This window comes from Scyliorhinus torazame, chromosome 2 (genome assembly GCF_047496885.1).
Source record: "Scyliorhinus torazame isolate Kashiwa2021f chromosome 2, sScyTor2.1, whole genome shotgun sequence".
Lineage (NCBI taxonomy): Eukaryota > Metazoa > Chordata > Chondrichthyes > Carcharhiniformes > Scyliorhinidae > Scyliorhinus > Scyliorhinus torazame.
The window spans coordinates 360572573-360599544 of record NC_092708.1 but is presented as its reverse complement, the minus strand read 5'-3'; the positions used below and the strand labels follow the sequence as shown (position 1 = coordinate 360599544).

Sequence of the window (26972 nt, the reverse complement as noted above, 5' to 3'; positions counted from 1 at the left end):
GGTCTAAGGCATAGGACAGGATGGTCCAGTCACAGATGGGCATTGCTGCAGTGCTCCAGAGCTTGGCCCAGTCACACAGGATCATGGCTGAGGGTGTTGAGAGCATTGGCAGGATGTTGAGGGACCATGACTGGACACACACAAAACATGGCTGAGGCACTGAAGGGAATGACTCGCTCATAAGAGTGAACTGTCCAAGGGACATGGCTCATTCTCAGCACACCTTGGCTGAGGGCATCGAGACCATGGTGAAGACGATGGCGGACCTCCAGAACTGGCAGTGCCAGTTGATGGTAGCACCTCCAAAGCTCACTCGAGCCTTCCAGCCGGCCCATGGAGTAACCAGGGAGCCAGCGAGCATCCTGAAGGTGGAGGAAGCGACGGGGCCAACCTCGAACACCTCACTGCTTCCAAATACCTCCGCCCTTATAGGTACATCTGCTGGGCAGCGGGTAGAACAGGCTGACACATCATCACCTGTGACACCCGGCCTATCCAGGCCCTCCACGAATGACCGCCAAGGGTATCACAGGGCGGGACAAGCAGCAGGCTGTCTCCACTCCTGATGTGCTGTCTGGCGTAACACCAGGAGCGGTAGAGCATGCAAAGTTTGAAGGGTAGATTATACGTTAGCTGGCACGGTGTACTAGATAGGGGAAAGGGCACACATCGTGTAATTAATCAGAATTAAAACCTTTTGCACCACCTGTCCATTCTGCCTCTATCCTCTGTTCCACAGGCATGACGTATGGGTGGTGCCCCAGCCCAAGCCCGGCCTACCAGTCTACTATATTCTGGCCATTCACTTAATCTGTCCAAGTCCTCTTGAAGCTCCATTGCATCCGCTTCACAACCTGCATTCCCACCCAGTTTAGTGTCATCAGCAAATTTAGAAATTTTGCAATTGGTCCCCACATCCAAATCATTTGCAAAGATCGTGGACCTATAACCGCCTGAGAGCAGTAGCTATATTGTAGGATGGAGAATAAATCAGAAAAAGGCATTATTTAATCATGGGGCAATTTTAATCTTCATGCAGATTGCGAAAATCAAATTGGCACAGGTAGCCATGAGGAAGAATTTAGAATGTATTCGGGACAGTGTCTGAAGTTGTGGATCCAACCAGGATAAGGCTATTTTGGATCTGGTAATGTGTATTGAGGCAGGTTCAGTAAACAATCTGAGGAAACTATCCCCCAGGAAGCAGTGACCATAACATGGTAGAATTTAGCATTCAATTTGAGAGTGAGAAACGGGTCAGAAACAACTGTGCTACACTGAAATACGAGTAATTATAAAAGAATGAGGGCAGAGTTGGCTGAAGTGGACTGGCAAAGAGGTTTAGCAGGATAGTCAGTTGATTAGCAATGGCTGACATTTCTGAAAATAGTTCATGACTCACAACAACGCTTTATCCCAATGAGGATTCAAATCAACCATGGTACCAATGAAGTGAAGGATAGCATTAAACTGAAAGAAACATCATATAATGTGGCAAAGATCAGTGGTAAGCCAGAGGTTGGGACAGTTTTAAAAAAAAAAAAACAACAAAAGATTACCAAAATAATAATAGAGAGGGATGATCAACTGGAGGTAAACTGGAAAGTAATATTAAAATGTGCAGCAAGAGCGTCCTTAAGGAAGATAGGCCAAAGTGAACATAGACCCTTTCGAGAATGAGACTGGAGAAATCATAATGGGAACCAGGAAATGGCAGAGGAGTTAGTCTTCACAGTGGGAGACACTAATAACATTCTAAAATACTAAGTAATCAAAGGGCAGAGTAGTGGTGAGGGAGGTAATAAATACAATAACAATCACTAGAGAAGAGAATGTTTCCTCTTGTGGGAGAGTCTAGGACAGAGGGCACAATCTCAGAGGAAGGGGTCGTCCATTTAGAGATGAGAGAATTTCTTAAGAGGGTGGTGAATCTGTGGAATTCTTTACCGCAGAGAGCTGAGAGGCTGGGTCGTTAAGTATGTTCAAGGCTGAGATAGACAGATTTTTAATCAGTCAGTTATATGGGAAAAGGCAGGAAAGCGGAGTTGCGAATTATGTCAGATCAGCCATGATCACATTGGCTGACAGAGCAGACTCGATGGGCTGAGTGCCCTACTTCTGCTCCTACGTCTTATGGTCTTAACTGCTTAATTTTGCTACTTTTTCCCTTTGGTCCTTTATAAATTCTCCTGTTCCCACCTGTAATGGGCCCACATGTATCCTAGTAACCTTTTCCTTTCCCCAAACTTAAAGAAGTATTTACAGTCTGCTTTTATGGTCATTGCTGTGGAATCTTAGAATTTACAGTGCATAAGGAGGCCGTTTGGCCCATCGAGTCTGCACCAGCCCTTGGAAAGAGCACCCTACTTAAGCCCACGCCTCCACCCTATCCCAGTAACCCCACCGAACCTTTCTGGACACTAAGGGGAATTTAACATGGCCACTCCACCTAACCTGCTCATCTTTGGACTGTGGGAGGAAACCTGAGCACGGGGAGAACTGTAGACTCTGCACAGACAGTGATCCAAGCCGGGATTCGATCCTGGGAACCTGGAGCTGTGAAGCAACTGTGCTAACCACTGTACTACCGTACTGCCCACATTTGCATTATATTCTCTTTTCCTTAATCAGTTTCTTGGTCCTCCTTGTTGGGTTCTACATTGCTCCCAATCCTCAGGCATACCACCCTTTCTGGCATCCTTTGATCTTTTTAACTTGTTAACCACAGTCGATTTACCTTTCTCTTTGGGTGTTTGTGCCTTGGAGAAATGTAAATATGTTGTCGACCATGTAATATTTCTTTAAATACTTGCCATTGCTAGTCAAATATTTTAATGTATTTTCCCAGTCCACCATATTACCAAATTGTCCCTCATACTTTCACATTTACTTTCTTCAGAATTAAGACCCCAGTTTCAGAATGAACTATATCGCATTCAAACTTAATGCAAAATTGTCCCATATTATGGTCACTATTTCCCAAAGGCTCCTTTACAGCAAGGTTATATATTAGCCCTTTCTCATTACACCACACTAAATCTAAAATAGCTCTATCCTTAGTTGGTTCTTCAACATGCTGCTCCAGAAATCCATCTTGTACAAACTCCAGAAATTTCTACTCCACATTAATGCTGATTGGATGAATCCAGTCTGTGTAAATTGGAGTTGCCCATTATTACTGTATTTACTGTTCTTGCCCATGTTACATGCATATCCAATTTCCTGATTTATACCATTTGCCCAACATTAGCACTACAATTTGTTGGTCTGGTCTAAAAACAATTCCCACCAATGCTTGCTGTCCCTTGCTGTTTCTTAACTCCACCCAAATTGCTTCCACATCTTGATTCTTTGATCTAGGATCCTGACTTAACCAATGTACTCAGTTCACCCCTTATTTTCAGAGTGCCACCCTGCTTCCTTTTGCTTTTTTCTTACCCCTTCTAAATGCCGAATATCCTTGGATATTCGGTTCCCGATCTTGGTCACTCTGTAGCCACATCCCCATAATGACTATTAAATCATGCCTGTCTACTTCCATTTCTGCATTCAAATCATTAACCTTTTTACAAATGCTACGTGCATTTTGATAGTGCCTTTTAATGCTGCTTTTTTAACATTCTCACTTTGGGTTGTATTTGATGCTATGTTCTGGTGTGTTCTATTTTTGCTCTCTTCTCTCCTACTTCCCTTTACCCATTTTGCTTTCCCCTGAATATGAGCTCCCCTTCAGATTCCCACCCTGCTGTCAGTCTAATCTAAACCCAGCTGCACTAGCAAATCTCCTTGCGAGGCTGTCCGTCCTGGCCCTGCTAAGACTTATCCCACCTTGTACAGGGTCCACCTGCCCCAGAACACGTTCCAATGCCCTAGAAATCTGATGCCCTGTCTCGTACACCAGTCTGCCAGCCAAGTGTTCAATCACTCAATTCACCTCCTCCTGTGCTCACTAGAATGTGGGACTGGAAGTAAATCTGAGATTATTGCTTTGGAGGTCCTGCTTTTCAATCTCCTTCCTAGCTGCCTGAAATCAGCTTGCTGGATCTCATCCCTGTTTGGGTCCTACAAACATGGTCCATGACCTCAGGCTGTTCACTTTCCCCCAGAAGAATGTCCTGCAGCTGATGACATCCTTGGCCCTTGCACTAGGGAGGGCAATATGCCATCCTGGAGTCACGTCTCCAGCCACAGAAACACCTGTCTGTTTCTCTAATGAATTCCCTATCACTACTGCTCTTCTGCTCTGCTTGCTCCCCTCCTGTACAGCTGAGCCTCCCATGGAACCAAGAACTTGGCTCTCTCTGGACTCCAAGGAACCAACACCTGTATCCAATTCGGAAAACCAATTAGCACGCAGCCTTCATGGGAGTGCTGCACTACCTGCCTGGTTCTTGTGGGTTGTTTGGCGGTCATCCATTTCCTTGATGCCTAGCCTGCAGTGTGGCCACATTTCTGAACGTGCTATTCACATAGTTCTCAATTTTGTGGATATGACATATTCTCTTTTCTTTATTGAACATTTACTTTTTAATCTATCAAAAAATATACACATATATATAATCCTTGTAGAACCTGAGGGAAACCGCGCCAGGATCGGAGTCGTTTTCGTTCGATATGCCACATTCTCCAACGACACCTCGAGCTCTGAAACCCAGAGCTCATGTTTCTGTAGATGGTGACACACTTCCTGCACACGTGATCATCTAGATCACTTTAGCGTCCATGACGCCCCACGTACTTTAAAAAAAAATATTTTTATTCAACATTATCAATATTTTGACATTTTTAAAATGAACAACCCCCCACCCCCTTGGCAGCAACCTCTGGTGGACTGCCCCCACCCCTCTAAGAGCAAGCCTTACCTTTTTCCAAGGCCAAAAACTCCAGCAGGGCCCCCAGCCACACCGATGCACTGGGGGGAGGAGCTGACCTCCATTCAGCTTCACACACAAGGTCAAGGCATTGACCCTTCGCAGCACTGGCACCAAAAATCCTTCCTCCAACACCATCCCCAACTCTTCTTCCCACTTGCCTTATTTCCCTCCATTGACTCTTTCTCCTTCGCCACAATCCTACCATAAATCGCTCAGACAATCCCACTCGCCAGCCCCCCACCGGCCATACCTCCTCCAACAATGAGGAGGGCAGCCTCCCCAGGAATCCGGAAGTCTTTCTCGCGGAATTCCGCACCTGCAGATATCTACAGCTGCCCTCATACTGCAGCCATACTTCACCCCCAACTCCTCTGAACTTGCAAATCTCCCCACCAGTAACAGATCGTTCATCTCTTTCAACCCTTTCTCTTCCCATCCCCGCAACCTCGCATCCATCCTCCCCGGCTAAAACCCATGATTCCCCCTGAATGGCATCATCCTTGTGCTATCTAAATTGCCCCCAGATCCTCAGCGTGGCTACCACTACCAGATTCCCGGAATACTTCCCTGGGGCTAGTGTCAAGAGGCGCCATTGCCAGTGCCTGTAACTCCGCCCCTTACAGGACCCCGCCTTTGTCCGCACCCACAAAGCCTCTGACTCCTTCCTCCAGCCTTGCACTTTCTCTGCAGACCCCGCCCAGTAATAGTGCAACAGATTTGGAAGAGCCAGGCCCCCTGAGAACCGATATCTCCACTCCACTCTGTCAAATGCTTTCTCCGCATCCAACGCCACCACCACCTCTTAACTCCCTCCCCTCTGCCGGAGAAAGCACCACATTCAGCAGCCACTGCACGTTTGACGACAGCTGCCCTTGTCAGACCCCGTCTGATCCTCATCCACCACCTTTGGAAGTCACCCCTCCAGCCTCACCGTCAGTACCTTAACCAATATCTTGATATCCACATCCATTAGAGAAATGGGCCTAAATGACCCACACGCCACCGGATCCTTATCCTTTTTCAATCACAGTGATATAGATGCCTGCCTCCTAGTCTCCGGTAAACCTCCCTTCGCCATTGCATCTTCAAACATTTCCACCATCAGTGGTGCCCACCTGTCCTTAAGCTTTTTAGGGAACTCAACCGGGAATCCATCCAGCCCTGGCACCTTGCCCCACTGTATTTTCCTATCGCTACCTTCACTTCCTCTAGATCGAATGGCTCCTCCAACCCGGCCCCGTGAATCCTCCATCCACCTCCAAAATCTCCTCTATCAGATGCTGCTGCAACTCCTGCGCTTTCCTATCCACCTTCGCCTTAAATCACCTTCGCCTTAAATGCAATTACCTCCCCCTTCACTACTGCCTTCAATGCCTCCCAGACCCATGACGGTGAAACCTCTCTGGTTTGATTAAGCTCCACTTACTCCTCCAGCACACCACCTTAACACCACCTTAATGCAAACGTTTGGGTCTGCCAACAAGCCCACGTTGAGCCTCCAAGCCTGCCTCTAGGCCGGGCCCTTCTCCAGGACCACATCCACCCATGCAGCACCTGATCCAATTCCATGATCGCCGAGTACTCTGCCTTCTTTACCCCAGCCAGCAACGCCATCCCTACCACAAAATTGTCAATCCTCGAAAACACCTTGTGTACTGAGGAGAAATACATCCTGTTCCTTGGATGCAAAAACTTCCACTGACCCACCCCTCCCGTCTCCTTCATAAACCCCCCTAACACATTGCCTGCACCCCACCCAAGGAGGCCAGCAAGCGTGGCCTCGACCTATCCATCCTTGGGTCCAGCACCATATTCCAATCCACCTCCGTTATTAGCGGGTGACTATCCAGGTCTGGTATGGCCGCTAGCATCCTGCTTACAAACACAGCGTCGTCCCAGTTCGGGGCATACATGCAGACCAATACCCTCTCCAACACACCCGCTACTATCACATACCTGCCCCCTCTGATCCGCCACCACCTTCTCCATTCGGAACCTCACCCAATTACCGACCGGTATAGCCACCCCGAGCGCCCTGATATCGAAGCCAGAATGGAACACCTGGCTCACCCAGCCCTTCCTCAGCCTCATCTGGTCCTTTGCCCTGCCCTGCCCTAGTCACTGCCATCACCATCCCCCAATCCACCCTGCCTTCCACCACCACCCCCAGCAACCCTTCCATCACTTCCTCTTGAAACCATCTCCCAGTATTGACCCCATCTCCATTCCAACAACCCCACCCCCCACACCATTCACACCTCCCAGGCCCATCGGAATCTGCCATTACAGGTTCCAACAGTTGCGGCGCCTCCCCTCTCTCCCATTTGTTAGCGCAATGGCCCCTGCCAGAGCCACCTCCCCATACCCAAAAACAAAACTACATCAACCCCAATGCCCCCCTCGCCCCTCCACACCCCATTACATCCCCCCCCAAAAAAACCCAAAGCTGTCCATGACACCCATAAAAGAAAATGAGCCCAGTTTTGAAAAAAAACAGGGAAATAAGGGAAAACGGAAAAACAAAACAAAAACCGCCAAAAGTCCAAATTCAGTCTGATCCCAGGCTTTCTGCCGTCACACACGCCTCCGCCACCGTCTTGAAGTAATGGTCTCTGCCATTGTACGTCACCCTCGGCTTTGCCTCCTTGGCATCTCCGACATTAAGTCCTGGTATATACATATACCCTGTCCAGCCCATTCCACCTTTCACCTCTACTTCGCTCATCTCCGTATTCTCCCCTTCACCTGGAAATTACGGAAACATCCTCGATTTCGGCCGAGCGACTGGTGGGCCCTGTCCAACTCATACTGGGGGAGCTCCTCTCCCTCCCCCATGCTCCTGCACCATGACCAAAGTTCTCATCAGCTCCTCTCTCACTGGGGCAAGGTCTCTCCCACCCACACTTTAAGCGAGGTCATCATCCCCATCTGATGGTTTTCAAATACTTCGAGAACAACTGTTTGAAGTCACCAGCCATCACCTCCGTCATCTTCTCTACTGTAATTGGCATGGCCCCACCAGACGGGCTCTTTTCCCCCCCATCGTTCCTCCTGTTGCACCACTCGACACAGTCAGTGGTGGACCTTCGCTCACTGCCTTCTTCCTAAGATTCTTGCCGGCTTTTGCCATTCTTAAGTGCCCTAAGACACCCCACATCTCCTCATTAACAAATCTTCACTTGGCTAAAAAGACCATAAAAGACCCTTTTGGCAGGAGTCACCGAACATGTGATCTCCACCTACATGCCGCAACTGGAAGTCCCTGACTTCCCACATACTACAGGGTATGCATAGCACATGTCCAAATTGCCCTGCCATGTCTTAACTTTACATCGCATATGTTAGCTTTAATTTACTTATATTAATTTTACTTGGCCTTCAGTTAATTAACTGACAAACCTGTACTGAGAAAGGAATCCATAGTTTACAACTATTGATTAATTAGGAAGCATGGTCACACACACACAATGGAACTCTCTTTTCTTTCTCAAAATGCTGGAATTGTTTCAACAGAGATTGATGAGTCTCTATTCGGCAAGGGGATCAATAAATAGTGGAGTTGGAGTACAGATTAGTTATGATCTAATAGAATGTCCAAACAAGTTAAAGAAGCTGTTAATTGTATTTAAACCTTCATTCATGCTTGGCCTTCATTATATCTAGACTTGACTATTCCAATGTACTCTTGGCTAGCCGCCTGCATTTTACCCTCTGTAAATTTCAGGTCATGTAAAAATCTGCTGCCAGTATCTTAACTCGCACCAAGCCTTGTTCCTGCTATCATCCCTGTGCTCGGTGATCTACATTGGTTTCTGGTCAAGCACCATTTTGATTTTATAAATTTCATCTTTGTTTTCAAATCCCTCCATGGCCTCGTCCCCCTCTATCTCTCTAATCTGCTCCAGCTCCACAACCCACCAAAACAGCTGCATTTCTGAAATCTGTCCTCTTGGCATACCCGATTTGTAATCCACCTGCAGCTTTCCTTACCTAGGCTCCAAACTCTGGAATACCTTCCCTGCCTCACTACCAATCTTCCTTCCCTTTCAAACCCATCTCTTTGACCAAGCTTTTGGTTAGCAGATCCCCTACCTCCTTATGTGACATGCCGTCATTTTATAATGCTTCTGTGAAGTGTTTTGAGGCACTATAAAAAAAAATAACTGTTTAATTATGTGCAGTTTATGGACACTAACCGGGGATCACTTATTTTACAATAAATGGACACAGACTGGTTATTGGTTCAGGAGGTGCATGCTTGTAATGTGTGACTCTGTAAATAAATGCTTATAAAGGCATGTGAAGATTGGCTCCAGTTCTATCCTTCACCAACTAGCTTGCTTAGTATAACATGGTGACCAAAAAGGTGATGGCTGTAAACTATAGATTTACATTTGGAATTGTTTTAAATCCTGGTGACCAGAAAGCAAGTGTGATTCCCCTCCGATCAGTGGAAGAATAAAGTGGACATAGTGACACAGATTACACCCCGACCAAAGAGGAAACAAGATATGGCATGGCTGTTGTTATTTTCTAAAAGAAGTAGTATTTTGTAAGGCGGATGCCCATCAGTTGAATTGTGATGAAGCTGTGGACCTTTTTTGGATTCTTGGATGAAATCCACATGAAAGATGATTTGATACATATCTGTGAGGCCTGGTCAAACTTTGATAGATTTCAGAAAACAAATGGTAATTCCAAAGAAGAATAGATCATGGACTTTTTAAGATTTGTGGATCCCTGGATCGGTACTAGCATTTAAATTGAGCAGAATTGCGCTAAGGTGTCTCGTGTGGACAGGATAATGGTTCTCACTGGTTTTCCACTCTTGGTAAGGGAGACCCTATTGGACCTGATGTCTGCTGCCTTGAAAACATTCCTGGCATAATTAGCTTCAGCCTTCGTGGAACAGATGGGATATTCTGCAATGACGCGATCAATGGAGGACTAATTGCCAGATTTCAAAATGGTCCACGATACTGGGGCAAGGTAATATTATAATGAAAGTATTAAAGATGAAGCTGAAAACACATTTAGCAGATCTGGCTGTTACAGCAGGAGACTGAATTGGGAACAGCAATAATGCCCAAACAAATTCCATAAATGTCCAAGGAACAGTTAATAGGTGCTTCAGGTGTAACGAGTATAATATCTGTGGTGAACTGCATAAAGCTAAAAGGTTTTCTGTCCTAGAGGAGTTGCAACTTTTTCCTTGGATACCTCCCTGTTTGTGCCTTAGTTTTTGTTTTGAATGGAATGGAACATTTATAATGGACAAGGGCATAATCAATTCCACATTCAGAACCATGCATGTTTGGACATTCCGCACACCTCCACATCAGACAATCAAGTTAATGTCAGTGGGTGGATCAGGGATGTTTGTCATCACTTTCTATCTCCCTTTCATTGGAACGAACATGTTGGTGATGACTTTGAGTTGTGATTGCTTTAGAATTATCCACTTGAATTCATAGCTCCAATACAGTCATTCACGGTCACCTGTGCTTGGGCACCATATGTCTTTTCCAACGTGTGCATTGAAGTCTCTTAAAATAAAGATTTTTTTCATTTCAATAATTGATAAAGTTCATCATAGAATCTCTCCCTTTTCTCTAACTTGTAGGACATCCTTGGAGCGTAAATACTGATGAAGGTATCAAACTGGTGAATCTATTAGTATACGCACAGGACAAGAGTTTTCTGAGTAACTCTTGAGTGCACCAATTGCCTGAACCAATTTCTTTCTGAAGGAAAAGTTTGCTCTATGCTTCTGCCTTGTCCCAACAGGTTTCCCAGACCAGTAGAAAGTGTCATCGTTTAAAATTATTGGTTTAGATATGAAGCAGAGTCGGTTTGGAATAACGTTTGAAATCAGTCTAGTTTTTGGAGTGTGTTACTCCCATCCCACTTCGTTATACCAGGTCACAATGTTATATCTAAGAAGAGGCTGAACAACTATGAAGCCTTGTTGGGCACCCAGACAAGACAGGATGCTAGTTCCAATGTGTTGGAGTTAAGTAATTTGATGAAACGCCGAAAGTCAAGAATTTGAGGAGAAATAAGACCGTGTAAAAATATTAAATGTGGAGAAATACCTACGTACGTGATCCAAAGAAGTAACCTCACCATTTTTAATAATGTTTCACATGTCAATCTTGGTGATGAGTATTTTAATGCAGCTGTTTTCATAATTTATTGTGTGAAGCATTGTCCTTTTAATTTTGGAAGCTAAGGAAATAAAAAGGGTTTTAACTGTACTTGCTGACCTTCTCCAAGTAATCAAATATATTTGTTTCACAATACATTTTGAAACTTGAGGACTACAAAGTTGGACTCCAGATAATGGGTGTGGAAAAAGCTCTTAATAATCACAGTGGTATGTGAATGGGCTATACTTGGGCCCCATTGTTTGACAATGGGAGATTCATCCCATTGTGAAGATAATGGGAAAGAGATGCTTGGTCAAATTATATAAACTAGATATCTGATGAGATTATTAAGACACATCTTTGGAGCAGAAAAGAGAAAACATCCAGACCAGTGAAGGAGCAAGACCCTGCCTAAGGAACATGAGTAGGCAGAGACTTGGATTGGCCTTGACGTCTCTACCTGGGAACCTGGCCAGGAGTTTGCTACAGGGTTTCAACTTTGCACATTAGCTGGAGTGAAACAAGGGAAATCTAACTGCTACAAACAATAACCAATAACTAATTGGCCTTCCTAAAATCCCCAGACTCTCTCCTAATAGTGATTTCAAAAGATACCTGATTAGCTCATGACTATGCAGACTGTAGCCATTATTTTCAATCTCACTTTTTCTCAAAGCTGTCCTGTTCTGTTCTGTAGTACCATTTCATCCTTTGGGTGCGATTCTCCCAAAAATGTTCTAAGTTAATTTGTGTTGGGTTTTTCAGGGAGTCTTCTGCCGCCAAGTTCCCCACCGCTATTCAATGACACTTTGTCACGTTTTGGGGAATTTGGGGAATTTCTCACCAGTTTAGCCCACACTTAGAATTTTTTTTTAGTACTGGGATGCTGAACTCCAAGATCAGGCCACCATTTTGAAAGGGTGCCCCGATCTATAAGTGAGCCTGTGGGTCCCACACCCCCCCCAAGTGAGGACACCCCGCTACGGGGTCCTTGGGGGTCCCCCCTCTTCAGGTCCAAGCCCCATTACACCCCGCAACCTCCAGAGGCCTGCCATGCACTTCTCACCCTTGTTTCATGGGCATGGCCCCCTCACCACCCTGGCACTCGGGCACCCAGGCAGTGCTCCTTGCTTGGCAGAGCCATCCAGACACCTTGGTGGTGGCAATGCCAAGGTGCCAGCTGGGCAGTGCCAAGTTGCCCATGTTCCAGGGGGAGGGCGAGGGGCCCACCCTGCACTTAAGCTGACCACCCAGGGTTCTCTGATGGTCTGTGAGACCACCCCTCCCGGGTGCCGTTCCGCCTGGTCCACGTATGTCTGGACCTCCCTGGGGAGGCCGGCGAATCGACGTAAGCCAGTGGATCCCAGTCAAGTAGGTCATAAATAGGTTTCCGACCTACTCCCACGAACGCCATTTGATTCTGCCCATTTGGGGCGGAGCTCCGACTCTAGCCTCTCGCAGGACTTCAGTGAATCCCACGAGGCACGGAGGCTGTCGGGAGGTTTGCTGCAGGCCTCTCCCGGTATTCTCCCATCACGTTGTGCTCTCGCTTGAGCGCAACGTGGCTGGAGAATCGTGCCCTTTGTCTTTTATGACACTTCAAAAGAAACCGTCCTCTCTTTTTTTTTCAGGTGTCAAGAATAACATCTCTTGGATACCAATGCCCCTCTGGATCCTCCTTTCCCTTTTTTCTCTGACTCCATCTTTGCTTCTAACCCCTCCCCGTCTTCCAATCTCCTCCCTTGTCAAGTGTCGCAATCCCTTCCGGCTTTCTCTCTCTTTTCTCTTTCTTCCCCCCCCCCCCCCCCCCCCAAAAAAGACCTCAACTTTCATTCCCTTAAAATCCAACCTCCCAACTCTTGAGCTCGTCCTCCTTTGCCTGTGCATCCAATATTTTGGCCACAAGTCCCTTTCCCTTTTCCTCTTCCTCCTCCACATCTCCCCCTACACACGCACACACCAGTTATACACTGTCTTGATTTGAATTATTGGAACACAAGACCTGTTTCCTCTTTTACGTGGTGATTCCCTGAGCCTCGTCGCCAATGTGATATCTGAATGATTGGTGACACCACGTTTGAACAATAAAAAACTATTATTAGAATAACTATATATGGAGTGCTAGGATGTGCTACCGACTTCTCCAACCCTGTCTTCGGAAAGCTTGGTTGATCTGAATCGGAACTCCAGCTTTTTACCAATCTAGATCTTTTTGTTAAGAAGTACTGGTGTGACATCGATCACCTCAATTTATCAGCTCCCCTTGCTCCTCTAAACTGTCCCCCACCGAACTTGGACAAAGTGAATTTTTCTCCCAATTTATTTACCTTCTATTGTCTTAAAGGAATAACAGCAAATAATGAGAACCAGTACAATCATATTGAATTTTATTTATTAAATGGCACAGTTTCCATATCATCAGTTTGACGCGACATGCTACACTATTAGTTTAACAATGGTATTTGCAAAGTCTGCTGTTTATAGTCTGATATTTCTTGCTGTAACAGTGCTGAGGTAGCACAGGACGGAACAGCTGCAACTTCTTTCCCCGCTGCAATAATTACCTAAGATTGTCAGCTGCTGCTAAAACAGTGTGTCTTAACCCGTATAAGGTGGACTAATGACTGCAAGTCTCTTCCTTGAAACAATCAATATTTATTCACATGCACTCAATGTTATAGTTACACAATCACATTCTCAACATAAATTACACTACAAGACCTTAACTTTCAGAGTGACAGCAAGTACCGGACAGATATTGGCCTTTATCTGTTATCCTGAATCTTGTAGTCCTCATTGTTCAGTCCTTGGTCTGGTCTGTTCCTGGCTCTGGTCTTCCTGCTATTGGTAGGGTGATGGTCTTCCTTGCATTGGCTGGTGAAGGTCACTGTTGTTCGGTTGCTGCTGTACAAAGAGAGACCTTAGGGTTGCGCGGCATCTTTTATCCTTTTAGATTTCACGCTCTTTTGGGCGGTCCCTGGGGGGCCACCAAGTATTCGATCAGGATTCGATCACCCTGATCGATCAAGTCCAATCAGGGCCTGCCACCTTGATTGTGTGGTGTGCCCTTACTGGCCATGCCCGTAGTTGTCCGGGGCACGTAGGCCCTTCCAAATAAGGAAGGTAGGCACCATTGTGTCTGTTAGATGGGTGAAATTAATATGCAAGTCTATTGTCCTGGGATGGCCTGGTGATGGCCTTTTTCCTGTGTATTGCAAGAGTTTGGTCTGCAGGTTTAGTGTTTATTTGAGCTGCAGCCTGTTTGTCCTCGAACTTAGCCACTTCTCCCAGTGTCCCTTGCAGAACGCCATCTTAGGTGGCCCCACAGCGAACCATAGAAATTGACATAATGTGGGCCAGCAACAAGCTCGCAGTTTCTTTTTGAAATTTCTACCAAAGGATCGTATATGATGCTGCTTGAAATTGAAATGACTTAAAAGTTGGAAAATGCACTCATTGACCCTCCCCATTATGTACATGTCATGACAGTAAATCGCGAGGACTTCTGGTGATGGCTATGAAGGAGCAAGTCGCACATTTGGTGGCTCCTGCTCTGGTCGGACTTTTGGACCTTTTCCCATGATTTTTTAACGGATTTGATTTGTAGAACGGATGCTAATAGTAAGTCTCTACTGAATTCCCACTTCGGTGCATGGAGAGAAAGACTAGAAGTGTTCGTAAGGGCAGAAACAAAAAGACAGAGAAGGCTTGGGCTGTAGCTGCAACAGGGGACAGCATGGCGGAGGGGCGAACCTCTGGCTTGTCAACCCAGCAGAATATGGAGCAGCTGATGCAAGTCATCCAGGAGGGCTTTGCTACGCAGAAACGGGACTGCTTGGACCCGATAAAAGCGTCGATGAGCGGCTGGAGCTCCGGTTGGACGCCCAGGATCGGGCGATGGAGAAGGCGCTGGCTGAGCAGGAGGAGCATCAGACCGCGGTGGAGCTGGAGGTGGGGTTGCTGATGGACCAGCAAAAGAAGCTCCCAGAGAAGGTGGAGGACCTAGAGAATAGGTCCCGCTGGCAGCACCTAAGAATTGTCGGGCTCCCGGAGGGGTCCAAAGGAACGGACGCTGGGGCATACGTCGCAGGCATGTTTGAGAAGCTGCTGGGGGATGGGGCATTCTCCCGGCCCTTGGAGGTGGATAGGGCTCACAGAGCACCTGCGAAGAAGCCGCGAATGGGAGATCCCCCGAGGGCTATGGTGGTGAGATTCCACAGGTTCTCGGATAAGGAGCGTATTCTACAGTGGGCCAAGCAGACACGGAGCTGTAAGTGGGACAATAGCATCCTGCGGGTTTACCAAGACCTGAGCGTGGAGGTGGCCAGGAGGAGAGCAGGCTTCAATCAGATCAGCGCGATCCTTTTCATGAAAAAGGTGAAGTTTTGACTGTTGTACCCGTCTCTGAGGATCCTCCCTGAGGATCAGCACTTTTACTTTGAGTCGCCTGAGGACGCGTTGGACTTTGCAAGCAAGAAAGAAAGGGCTGACAAAGGACTGAGAACTTTTGAACTTGGCTGCAACGTTCGTGTTTCTGTTTTCTCTGTTTTGTTTCTCTGTTTTTGTAAAAAGTTTCTCGTTTTGCTTGGAGCCAGCAGTTGAGTTGAGTGAGTTTAGGTTTTCATTTGCACTGTTGGGGGATGGAGATGTGCTAGTTTTGATCTTGGTGTTTTTTGGTTGGGCAATTGTGTGGGGATTGTTTGATGTTGATTGTTTGATGTTGGAGTTTGTTTGCATGAGTGGGGGGAGGGTGGGGAGGGAACAATAATGAGTGGGGGGAGGGTGGGGAGGGAATAATAGGTGGGGGTGGGGAGGGAACAATAGATGGGAGACTCTGGCGCCCGGAATGGGGGCCACCAAGCTAGCTGGGTGAGCTAGCTCTCAGAAGCGCATTGGGGGGGGTGTGCATATGTTTGTGTTACAGGATGTTGTTGCTAGGGGGGTGGGGGGTGGGGGTGAATGTTCTGCTGGCGAGGGAGGGACTTGGGCTGAGGGACAGAGAGGCAGTCAGGGGCTGCCTGGGGATGGACCGGTGGAGGCGCGGCTCACGGGCTGGTGGTGGGCCGAAAAAAAGCGGATGACTGATCGGCGGAGGGGGGTGGGCATTGAGCCCCCCAACTAGGCTGATTACCTGGAATGTTTGAGGGTTAAATGGGCCGGTCCAAAGGGCACGTGTGTTTGCGCATCTTGGGGGATTGAAGGCGGACATGGTGATGTTGCAGGAGACGCACCTTAGAGTAACTGACCAGGTTAGACTCCGGAAAGGCTGGGTCAGCCAGGTGTTTCATTCGGGACTAGATCCAAAGACTAGAGGGGTCGCAATCCTGATCAATAAGCGGGTGGTGTTTGAGGCGGGTAGAATAGTCTCGGGCGTGGGAGGTCGGTATATTACGGTCAGTGGGAAACTGGAGGGGTGCATGTGCCAAATTGGAATGATGTGGAGTTTATAAAGAGGATACTGGGGAATATACCGGACCTGGACCTGCAGGTTGGTCATGGGAGGGGACTTCAATACAGTTATGGTCCTGGGCGTAGACCGGTCAAGCTCAAACGGGCAGGGTGCCAGCAATGGCAAAGGAACTAAGAGGGTTCATGGAGCTGATTTGGGGGTGGGGGGAATGGATCCATGGAGGTTTGGGCAGCCGAGGGCTTCTCACACATGCATAAAGTGTACTCCCGGATTGATTCTTTATTTTGAGCAGGGCCTTGCTGGCTGGGGTGGTGGACACGGGGTACTCGGCGATAACAATTTCAGACCATGCTCCGCACTGGGTTGACCTGCAGGTTAGTAAAGACAGTAACCAGCGCCCGCACTGGAGGTTGGATGTGGGACTTTTGGCGGATGAAGGGGTGTGCGAGCGGCTGAGGAAATGTATTCCGAGCTACCTGCAGGTCAATGACACGGGGGAAATTTCAGCAGCGGTGGTTTGGGAAGCACTGAAGGCGGTGGTCAGGGGGGAGCTGATCTCGATCCAGGCCCTTAGGGGGAAGGTGGACAGGGCAGAGACAGACCGACTGGTAAAGGAGATATTACAGACCGATAGGAGGTATGCGGAGACCCCAGAGGAAGGGCTCCTGAGGGAACGGCGGAGGCTGCAGGCGGAGTTTAGCTTGCTGACCACAGCGAGGGTGGCGGAGCAGCTGAGAAAGGCGAAGGGGGCAATTTATGAACATGGGGGGGGGAAGGCCAGCAGAATGCTTGCACAGCAGCTTAGGAAGAGGGAGGCAGCTAGGGAGATAGGGAAAGTAAGGACGGTGAGGTGAACCTGGTTGGTGATTCAGTAGGGGTGAATAAGGTGGTTAGAGATTTTTACAGCAGGCTGTACAGGTCGGAACCCCCTATGGGGCCGGAGGGGATGAGGCGCTTCTTGGAGGGGCTGAATTTCCCAACGGTGGACGGGAGTGGGTAGAAGGTCTAGGGGCCCCGATCGGGCTGGAAGAGATAGTGGAGGACTTGAAGGCCATGCAGGCGGGTAAGGCCCCGGATCCGGACGGGTACCCAGTGGAATTCTATAAAAAGTTCTTTGGGATAGTGAGCCAGTGTTGTTGAGGATGTTCGGTGAGGCAAGGGAAAGAGGGTTGCTGCCCCCGACGATGTCACGGGCAATGATTTCGCTGATTCTTAAGCGGGACAAGAACCCGGAGCTGTGTGGGTCCTACAGGCTGATCTCCCTGTTGAATGTGGATGCCAAGTTGCTGGCTAAAATCGTGTCCTCCAGGATTGAGGACTGTGTTCCGGACGTTATTGGGGTAGACCAGATGGGGTTTTTTAAGGGTAGGCAGTTGGTAGCCAATGTAAGAAGGCTGTTAAATGTGATCATGAAGCCACTGGAAGGTAGGGAGGTTGAGGTGGTGATCGCAATGGATGCAGAAAAGGCTTTTGATTGGGTAGAATAGGATGGGGGTAGAATGGGATGGGACTATCTGGGAGGTACTGGGACGGTTCGGATTTGGATGGGGCTTTATTGACTGGGTCAGGTTACTGTATCAGGCTCCTGTGGCAAGTGTGCGGACGAACAGGACAACTTCGGATTATTTTGGACTGCACCGGGGACGAGACAGGGATGCCCCCTCTCCCCACTGTTGTTTGCGCTGGCTATAGAGCCGTTGGCAATCGCTCTGAGAGCTTCAAGGGGCTGGAGGGGACTGGTCCGGGGGTTGGGTGGAGCACAGGGTTTTGCTCTATGCGGATGATCTGCTTCTGTACATTTCGGACCCAGTAGAGGGGATGGAGGAAATCGTGAAGATTTTAGGGGAATTCGGCCAGTTTTCGGGGTATAAGCTAAACATGGATAAAAGTGCGATGTTTGTGGTTCAGGCGAGGGGACAGGAGGGGCGACTGCGGGAACTGCCGTTTAGGTCAGTAGGTACCTGGGCATCCAAGTGGCGCGGGAATGGGACCGGCTGCATAAACTGAATCTGGCCCGGCTAGTGGACCAAATGAAGGATGATTTCTGGAGATGGGACGCACTCCCGTTGTCGCTGGGCGCGAGGGTACATACAGTGAAAATGACGGCCCCTAGGTTCCTATTTGTATTTCAGTGTCTCCCCATTTTTATTCCACGATCCTTTTTTAAGCGGGTCAACAAGGTGATCATATGCTTTGTCTGGGCAGGCATGACCCCGCGGGTAAGGAAGGTAATGCTCGAGCGGAGCCGGGGAGAGGGCGGGCTGGCGCTTCCAAATTTTAGTAATTATTACTGGGCGGCTAACATAGCCATGATCAGGAAGTGGGTGGTGGGGGAGGGGTTGGCGTGGGTGTGTATGGAGGCGGCTTCTTGTAAGGGCACCAGTCTGGGGGCATGGGTAACTACGCCTCTGCTGCTCTCGCCGGCGCAGTACTCCAGCCCCGTGGTGGTGGCTGCCCTGAGAGTTTGGGGCCAATGGAGGTGGCATGTGGGAGCATTGGTCTGGGCCCCAATTTGTGATAACCACCAGTTTGACCCGGGGAGAATGGATGGGGGGTTCCGAGTTTGGCGGAGAGTGGGGATTGAGAGGATGGGGTATGTGTTCATAGAGGGGAGCTTTCCAAGTATGAGGGCGCTGGAGGAAAAGTTTGGACTGGTGAGGGGGAACAAATTCAGATACTTGCAGGTGCCGGACTTCCTTCGTAAACAGGTGGCAACCTTCCCGCTCCTACCGCTGAGGGGGATTCCGGACAGGGTAATTTCCAGAGGGTGGGTAGGGGAGTGGAGCGTCTCGGACATCTATAAGGAGCTTATGGGGTCAGAGGAGACGCAGACCGAGGAGCTGATGCGTAAGTGGGAGGAGGAGCTGGGAGGTGAGATAGAGGATGGTTTATGGGCAGATGTGTTGAGAGTCAACGCGTCTGCAACATGTGCCAGGCTCAGCCTGATACAATTTACGGTTGTTCACCGGGCTCACATGACAGTGGCCCGGATGAGCAGATTCTTTGGGGTGGAGGACAGGTGCACAAAATGCACGGGAGGACTGGTGAACCATGTCCACATGTTTTGGGCATGTCCAAAGCTTCAGGGATTTTGGCAGAGGTTTGCAGATGTCATGTCCAAGGTTTTAAAAACTAGGGTGGCGCTGGGTCCAGAGGTGGCGATTTTCAGGGTGTCGGAAGATCCGGAAATCCAGGAGGAGAAAGAGGCAGATGTTTTGGCCTTTGCTTCCCTGGTAGCCCGGAGACGGATACTATTAGCTTGGAGGGACTCAAAGCCCCCGATGTCAGAGACCTGGCTATTGGACATGGCTAGCTTTCTCTGTATGGAGAAAATCAAGTTCGCCTTGAGAGGGTCACTGTTAGGGTTCACCCGGAGGTGGCAACCTTTCGTCCACTTCCTTGCGGAAAATTAATTGCCAGCGTGCGGGCGGGGGGGGGGGGGGGGGGGAGTAGTTTAGGTTAGAGTACGGGGGCAATAAGGGTGCGACCTGTAAGAAAGGTAAACGGTTTTTGCACTCTGTTTATGGTTTCATGTATATTGTCTATTTTGTTTCTGTACCAAAAATACCTCAATAAAATGTTTATTAAAAAAGAATGACAGTAAATCTCCTTTGGTGGTGGTTAGAGCTAATTTATAAGGTAAGTATTGTTGTGCCTTGTAATTCACACTTGTACTATCAAGGCGACAAGGTTATAATGAAAGTCTATGATAAGGGAACTTTACAAATGATCATTTGGAGGGTTCAGCTCAGATGCAATCAGTCTCTTTAGATTGTTGGTTAAATGATTTCTGCTCACTTAAATGTGCTGACTTGATGTTACTAATGGATCTCTCACTGCAATGCTTACCACGAATTGGCTGTAAGATGTTCACTAATTCAATACCATTACCTCAATGTAATGGTTTCCCCAAACATTGCTGCTTTCAGCATGTGACCAGTTAACAGGAGAAATCCATGCAGGAAGTAGCCTAATATAATGCTGTATTGCAGTAAGGAGGGAGAGGGGGGAAAGAAACATCCGTGTTTTGTTTAAAGAAAGTGCTTCACCCAACAAAAATCCACCTGTGTTTTGAGATCATGTAACTTTCCGAGGTTGGGGGAGGGGGGAAAAACCATCCGTGTTTTGTTTTAAGAAAGTGCTTCACCCAACAAAAATCCGCCTGTGTTTTGAGATCATGTAACTTTCTGAGGTTAGGAAGTTGACTGTCTGATTTTTAAAAAAAATCAGACCACATTACTGCGCAGCTGGGGTGTTTTTTTTTTTGGAGGTGTGGTTTTTTTGAGGCGGGGAATTTATTGAATTTTGAGGCAAAACATATTTTGGCACAACTGTATGTGACAAAGGTAATACAAAACTGCCCTGAATTTCCACCTTCCTCAAGGCAAGTTCAATAAAACCTTAAGCAACCTTGTGCTTTGTTAGCTGGCTGTCCGAAAACGCAATGTTAAGAACTTATTTATTTTGTAATAGTTAATGATGCATTAAGAATTGAGTCAAATTAATTGACCTTTCTTTGCCTCTGCAGTTAGTTGACTGACGGCAGGATGAAATATCTGGCACTAGGACTTTTAGTGCTCAACCATTTCCTGGCTAATGGCGACACTATTCCATTGGAAGAGCTGGAAAATGGAGGCAAGCACTGGGTCGTACTTGTTGCTGGATCTAACGGGTGGTACAACTACAGGCATCAGGTACTGCACTAGGTAGAATAGCATGGATGACATGCAGTTATCGAGGAAATGATTGTTCATGATTCAAGTTTATTAACCTACTTTCTAGTTGAATCTTGTATGATGTTGAAATGAACTTTGAGCAACCATGCCTCAAGCAAGATTGTATTATTTCTATGAGCAAATTCAATTAGCCGTGCCTGCTTAGCAACCAAGTCTAAATAAAACAGAAACTGCCCTTCAGTCACTGCACCTTATCTAAGACACCATTCTACCTCATTGACAGTTAATCAAACTCGCAGAATGTTACAATGCATGAATTGGAGTAAATATTTTAGGATTGGCTTTTCATTGCTATTTTTGGCCATCCTAGTGTTCTTTATTGTGTTTGAAGTGTTTCTAATTCAACAATTGAGGTGCCTTTCCTCGAGCCATAGTTTACTGAAGAACTTTTTGAAGCCTCTGTTGTCTGAGATAACGCCACCCTCATCATGTGTAGTTGGTTGAGGGATCCCCCTCTTTATACAACTCTGATCCCACTCCGCAATTTGGTTGTTTGCCGAAGAGGGTAGAGTCTGCCATTTGAGTTGGAGAGCAGTGGTAGAGCTTCCAACTAATGCTGCGAGGAGAATACCCCCCAGTCTACTTGATTGTTATATTTTGGTATGCTGTTAAGGCCTTATGATTTCTTGTTGCTATCTGTATTGTGTTGAAGAGTAATCTTTAATTCTTGGAGATTCTGGACAGTCAGATATTTGGCAACCTTAATCTGTATTCAGAGCTTTTTGAGGGGGTACAAGGGGCGAGTGTGAATGGATTTAGGCACATGCCTTTGTTGCTCTGCATCGGCCGCAACAGCGTCACCAATACTGTGGATATTTCTATTTATCTTGGTGAACCTTCCCTTGTATCGATCAAATGACCACACAACCAGTTAGTTAGTTCAAAAGATGGTTTATTTACATACACAAGAGTTATCTCAACATGCAAACATCTACTACGAGTTAAACTACACCTATCAGCTACAATAACCTATACTTAACTTCAGGGCGACCGGCACTGTGCAAATGGATAAGGTCTTTATCTGGATTTCACTTGGCTGGTTCGAAGAAAGTGGCTCTGTCTCTACTGGGCTCATCAGTCAGGTAGCGATCGTTGGGCTTGAACTTAGCTGGCTGTTCCTGTTGCAATTGGGCTGGCACAGGCCGGATCCAAAAGAGCCAGAACACATGGCTGCGCTCTCTTTTACCCCTCTGGGATTTCGCGTTCTTTGGAGCGGTCCTTAACCTTGGACCCAATAGTTCGACAGGGGTCTGATCACTGTCTTCGATTTTGGCCAATAAAGGGCGGGTGCCTTGGTAGCTTAGTGGTCATTGACCTTGGCAGTTGTGCTTTCTGAGTAAGGGGAGTGGCGGCAATCAGTCTGGCTGTACCGGTTGCTTGATTGGAGTTCGATTTACTAGGAAAATAGGCCATTAAAATGCTAACGAGTGGGTGTTTCGATCAGGTCTGGTTACTTGTGTTTTAGATACACATAGACTGTGTATCTGTCTGAGCCCTGGGTTGGCCATCATTCCCATGGTCCTTTGCAGGTGGCCATCTTTGATGGCTACATTCCCTCCTCTTGATCCTGAACGCGAAGCATGGTGGATCACACTATCGATCCCTGTTCATCCTTGGTGGACCGATCACCCTTGGTCAAGGCAAGGTTCTACTCTACTCTATCTTGTGGTTTGGGACATTTACCTAATATGCCATTAATACATTCATAAATTAATTCATCTCTAACTGTTACTATAATTCAGGTCACTAGAAATCATTTAATTTATCCGCACAGTTGATCTCTGGCTAACACTATCTAAGCTACTCTCGTGCTGCTGGTGAATATCAAAGAACTTGTATACAGTACAAAATTTAAAACAGCAGCATCATATTTCTACTTAATCCTAATAAAGTTAAAGAGGTACATGGTTTATTCTTAGCAGCGATTGTTACATGAGTTCAATTTGTTTGAATTCCCAAAAAGGGGGATCGGACTGTATACATCGGGGAGCGGGAGGCTTTTGCTCGCCATTTACGGAGTCGGCGTGTCTGAATGACACTGCAGATTATTGCAATTACTAGAAGGGCCTCTACTATGTATGAAAGGGGGTTCCATTTGGCAATGTTTTCGCATCAAGTCTGTCTTTATGTGTGGTGTAGTGTCCGGGCTGGTGGTGGCCTGTTGGGTGGTAGTGTTCAGGGCTGGTGTGGTGTTTGTTAAAACAGTCAATTGTGCGCACAGTTGCAGAAGTCCAGCGATGATCCAAACGCATGTCAGCAGTCCTTGCTTCATCCTGTGTTTTCTGTTTTCCGCGTAATCATGGGGATGCAAGCATAGTATCTGTTATTATCTTTGGTTAATATCTTGTTTCATTAGTCTTTCTCTCCTTCCTCCAATTGCCCGTTATGATTGTCACCATGTGTGACTCCCTCGTTTCTTTTTTAAATACCATTTTGGAGAGACAAGAAATACAAATTTTTAAAGTACAGAGACTCTCGCAGCTTGTGGTCGATGCTTGGAGTGGGCGGACAATTTCTTCGAACAGTCTTTTCTTTACTTGCAACCAGTGGTGGTTGAGGCTTATCTTAACCAACCGAATTTCAGGGCGGCCAGTTTTATATATTTGTTAGCCGCAATCACATTTGGCTTGGGGTGTGACTAGCATATGGAGTCAGTGTAGTGTGACCGAAGAAGAGAGGAAGGAGGAGAGAAACAAAAATGAAGCGGCATTGCTGAGGTGTCCCTGCCATGAGAAGTGGTGGGAAAGCGCTCACAGTTTGCATGGGGCAACTGGGACATTGTAGCTGCTGTGGGTGGTGTTCTCTTTCATATCTGGGGGCTAGTCTAGCTGGTGGTGGGGGTCTTCTGCAATCTCGGGTGAAATGTCCTGACTGCCCACAGTTGTAACATGATCCCTGGGGCAGGTAAGGTGGAGCAGGCTCTATTGCTCCCTTGGGTATGGTTCCCTGGGATATTGGACTTCTCCTCTACCTTTGTTTATCCATGCGGGTCCTTGACTAGTCCTAACTGGATGCATGGTGGCTTCCTGTCCATTCTGTTGTATCTGTTCCTGCAGTGACTGTTCCCATACTCTAGATAAATGTCTCAGTACCCATGCTTCATTGTGTGCTTGTTCTGTGGGATCGGAGTTTACGCAAGCCTTTTTACCTGCTTCTGTGGCGTGGGAGACTAAAGTGCGGGTCCATTCGGTATCTAGGTTAGCACGGTTTAAATCCCCAAATACTGCCTTAAAATGTATCCAGAGGCGACCGGCAAAGGCAGTCGGATGTTCTCCCTTTTGCCTGCAATGATTTAAACCCTCGACTGGATCTCCTTTGTTATACCCGATTGCATCTAATATGGCTGTTTAATTTCCTGTAGGGTTCCTCCTGCTACATTTTGGGGTTCTGGCAAAGCTGACCTTACAGACTGGCTAAGGCTCATAACTATTAGCTTTACTTTCTCCCTCTCATCTAGGCTGTACATAACCTTTTGTTGGCGCACCTCCTCAAAGAAGCTGTGTGGGTCTGCGGTGGGCTGGAATGGAATAATCTTCGTGCAAGCTTCTCTTAATTGGGTTATGGATAGTGTGGTGGTGTAAACTATATTAGGCTCCTCCTGATCTGATGACCTGCGTTGTGTGGTAACCGGATTCATGGGGGTCGAATTGTGAGTGGGGGTGTGTGCTGACTGTGCAGTCGGTGGCGAGGGTGCTTTTCTTTTTGGGGCGTGGGTGTTCGATTTTGATTTCCCGTGTCCTCTAGGTATCTTTGGGCGCTTTCCTTTAACTCTTGCCAATCGGGAGCATCTTCCTCATCTAAATCCTGCCCGAAAGTGTACCCGAAGCCATTCTGTACTGAGAGTAGCGACTGTAACTTTTCGATCTTCTGTCGGCATTTAGCATGGTCAACGGTACTCTGCCTCTGTTCCTTAGTGGAGATGTGGAGCGCTCTCAAAGCTGCTTTTAAATCTGCGCATTTGCTAGTTAGCTGGGCGACCTGTTCTGTTTCTTCTTTTACCAGGACTGCGCGCTGTGTACCTTGGTAGACTTTATCGTACTGGGTCTGGAAGCTACTGAGGTGAACTAGACAAGATTGATGTGCGCATTTTACATCGGCCATTTCCTTATCCTTAGCTGCTAACTGTTCCTGGAGTTGCTCAATTATCTTTTCGCTTTCGTTACTGTTTCCCTCGTTCTTTTCTTCCTTCATTAACTGCCGACGGAACGTCTTCACGACCTCCTCTGTGCCTCGCAACTGTGCCAAACAGAACACTATTGCCATCGGCTTTCTGACTTTCCCTACATTTTTCTTGTGGACCTCGCTTAGGTTCTCCCACCAAGTCTGTCCTATCTTTCCTGGACCTGACTCATCATTAGCGCAAAAAATCAACCAAAGGGGCCATCCGTTCCCCTTTAAGTATTTCTTTAACTCTTCCTCCCGCATGTGGCATTGCTCTGCTCTGTTGGTCGCTGCGACCTCGGGCTCCTGTGGATTCATCAATCTTTCCATTGCTTTAGTGGCCTTTACTTCTCTTGTCTCTTTCTCTACTTTTAATTTGGGACAGGGGAATAAGGCGACGATTTGAACAGCGGGTATGGCGTAAGCTATTTTCCGGCTCACAATCGCTCAATAGTTGTACACAATTCTAATGAGTTTACCTTGCTCTTCCTGTTAGGTACGCATGCAGGTTAGTACACACTTCCGAAATTCGTTTATTTGGTCAATATGGAACTTGCACTTGTGGTTCTTTCTCTTTCTCGCAATTGGATTCAAGGTTTGTGGGTTCTCTCGGCGTGACAAAGTCACTTCTAATTGAGTCCCGACAGAGTTCGCCAATAATGTTGCTCTGTTTGGGTCTCAACAGCGTCGCCAATACTGTGGGTATTTCTATTTATCTTAGTGAACCACAAGCCTTCCCTTATATCGATCAAATGACCACACAACCAGTTAGTTAGTGCAAAAGATGGTTTCTTTACATACACCAAGAGTTATCTCAACATGCAAACACAATATCTACTATGAGTTAAACTACACCTATCAGCTACAATAACCTATACTTAACTTCAGGACAGCCGGCACTGTGCAAATGGATATGGCCTTTATCTGGATTTCACTTGGCTGGTTCGAAGAAAGTGGCTCTGTCTCTGCTGGGCTCAGCCATCAGGTAGCGATCGTTGGTCTTGAACTTAGCTGGCTGTGCCTGCTGCAATTGGTTTGGCACAGGCCGGATCCAAAAGAGACAGAACACATGGCTGTGCTCTCTTTTATCCCTCTGGGATTTTGTGCTCTTTGGGGCGGTCCTTAACCTTGGACCCAATAGTTCGACAGGGATCTGATCACTGTCTTCAATTTCGGCCAATAAAGAGGCGGGTGCCTTGGTAGCTGGGCGGGTCCTTAGCGGTCATTGACCTGGGCAGTTGTGCTTTCTGAGTAAGGGGTGTGGCGCCTATCAGTCTGTGGCAGTACCTGTTGCTTGATTGGAGTTTTATTGTCCTGGAAAAATGGGCCATTAAAATGCAAATGAGCGGGGTTTCGATCGGGTCTGGTTACTTTTGTTTTAGATACACATAGACTGTGTATCTGTCTGAGTCCTGGGTTGGCCATAATTCCCATGGTTTGCAGGTGGCCATCTTAGATGGCTACACCTTGTAGCACTATTCCTGTCATCCACTTTCTTCCGGTATGGTTTTCCATGGGGAAAGCAAGATAGTTGGAGATTAACGCTTAATTCCTGTGTGTTAGGGAAGCATTTAGTCTTTCTCTGTTTGCTTGGAGTTATGTACCTTATTGGGTACATTATAACCCATTCTATTTCGTGCAT

General features: G+C 47.2%; 1 protein-coding gene and 1 long non-coding RNA gene across 4 annotated transcripts in view; one reads left to right on the top strand and one right to left on the bottom strand.

The window, feature by feature from the left end:
* Positions 1-26972, top strand: part of lgmn (legumain) — an 88493-nt gene that overhangs the window by 13044 nt on the left and 48477 nt on the right. For all 3 annotated transcript variants that reach the window (XM_072492364.1, XM_072492373.1, XM_072492382.1), the window contains exon 2: positions 20962-21127. In XM_072492364.1, the coding sequence (XP_072348465.1) occupies positions 20981-21127 (147 nt within the window). In that variant the 5' untranslated portion in view covers positions 20962-20980. The remainder of the gene's footprint in view (positions 1-20961; positions 21128-26972) is intronic.
* Positions 26103-26972, bottom strand: part of LOC140404037 (uncharacterized) — a 60823-nt gene continuing 59953 nt past the window's right edge. The window contains exon 4 of the long non-coding RNA XR_011938448.1: positions 26103-26644. This is a non-coding gene — a long non-coding RNA (uncharacterized lncRNA). The remainder of the gene's footprint in view (positions 26645-26972) is intronic.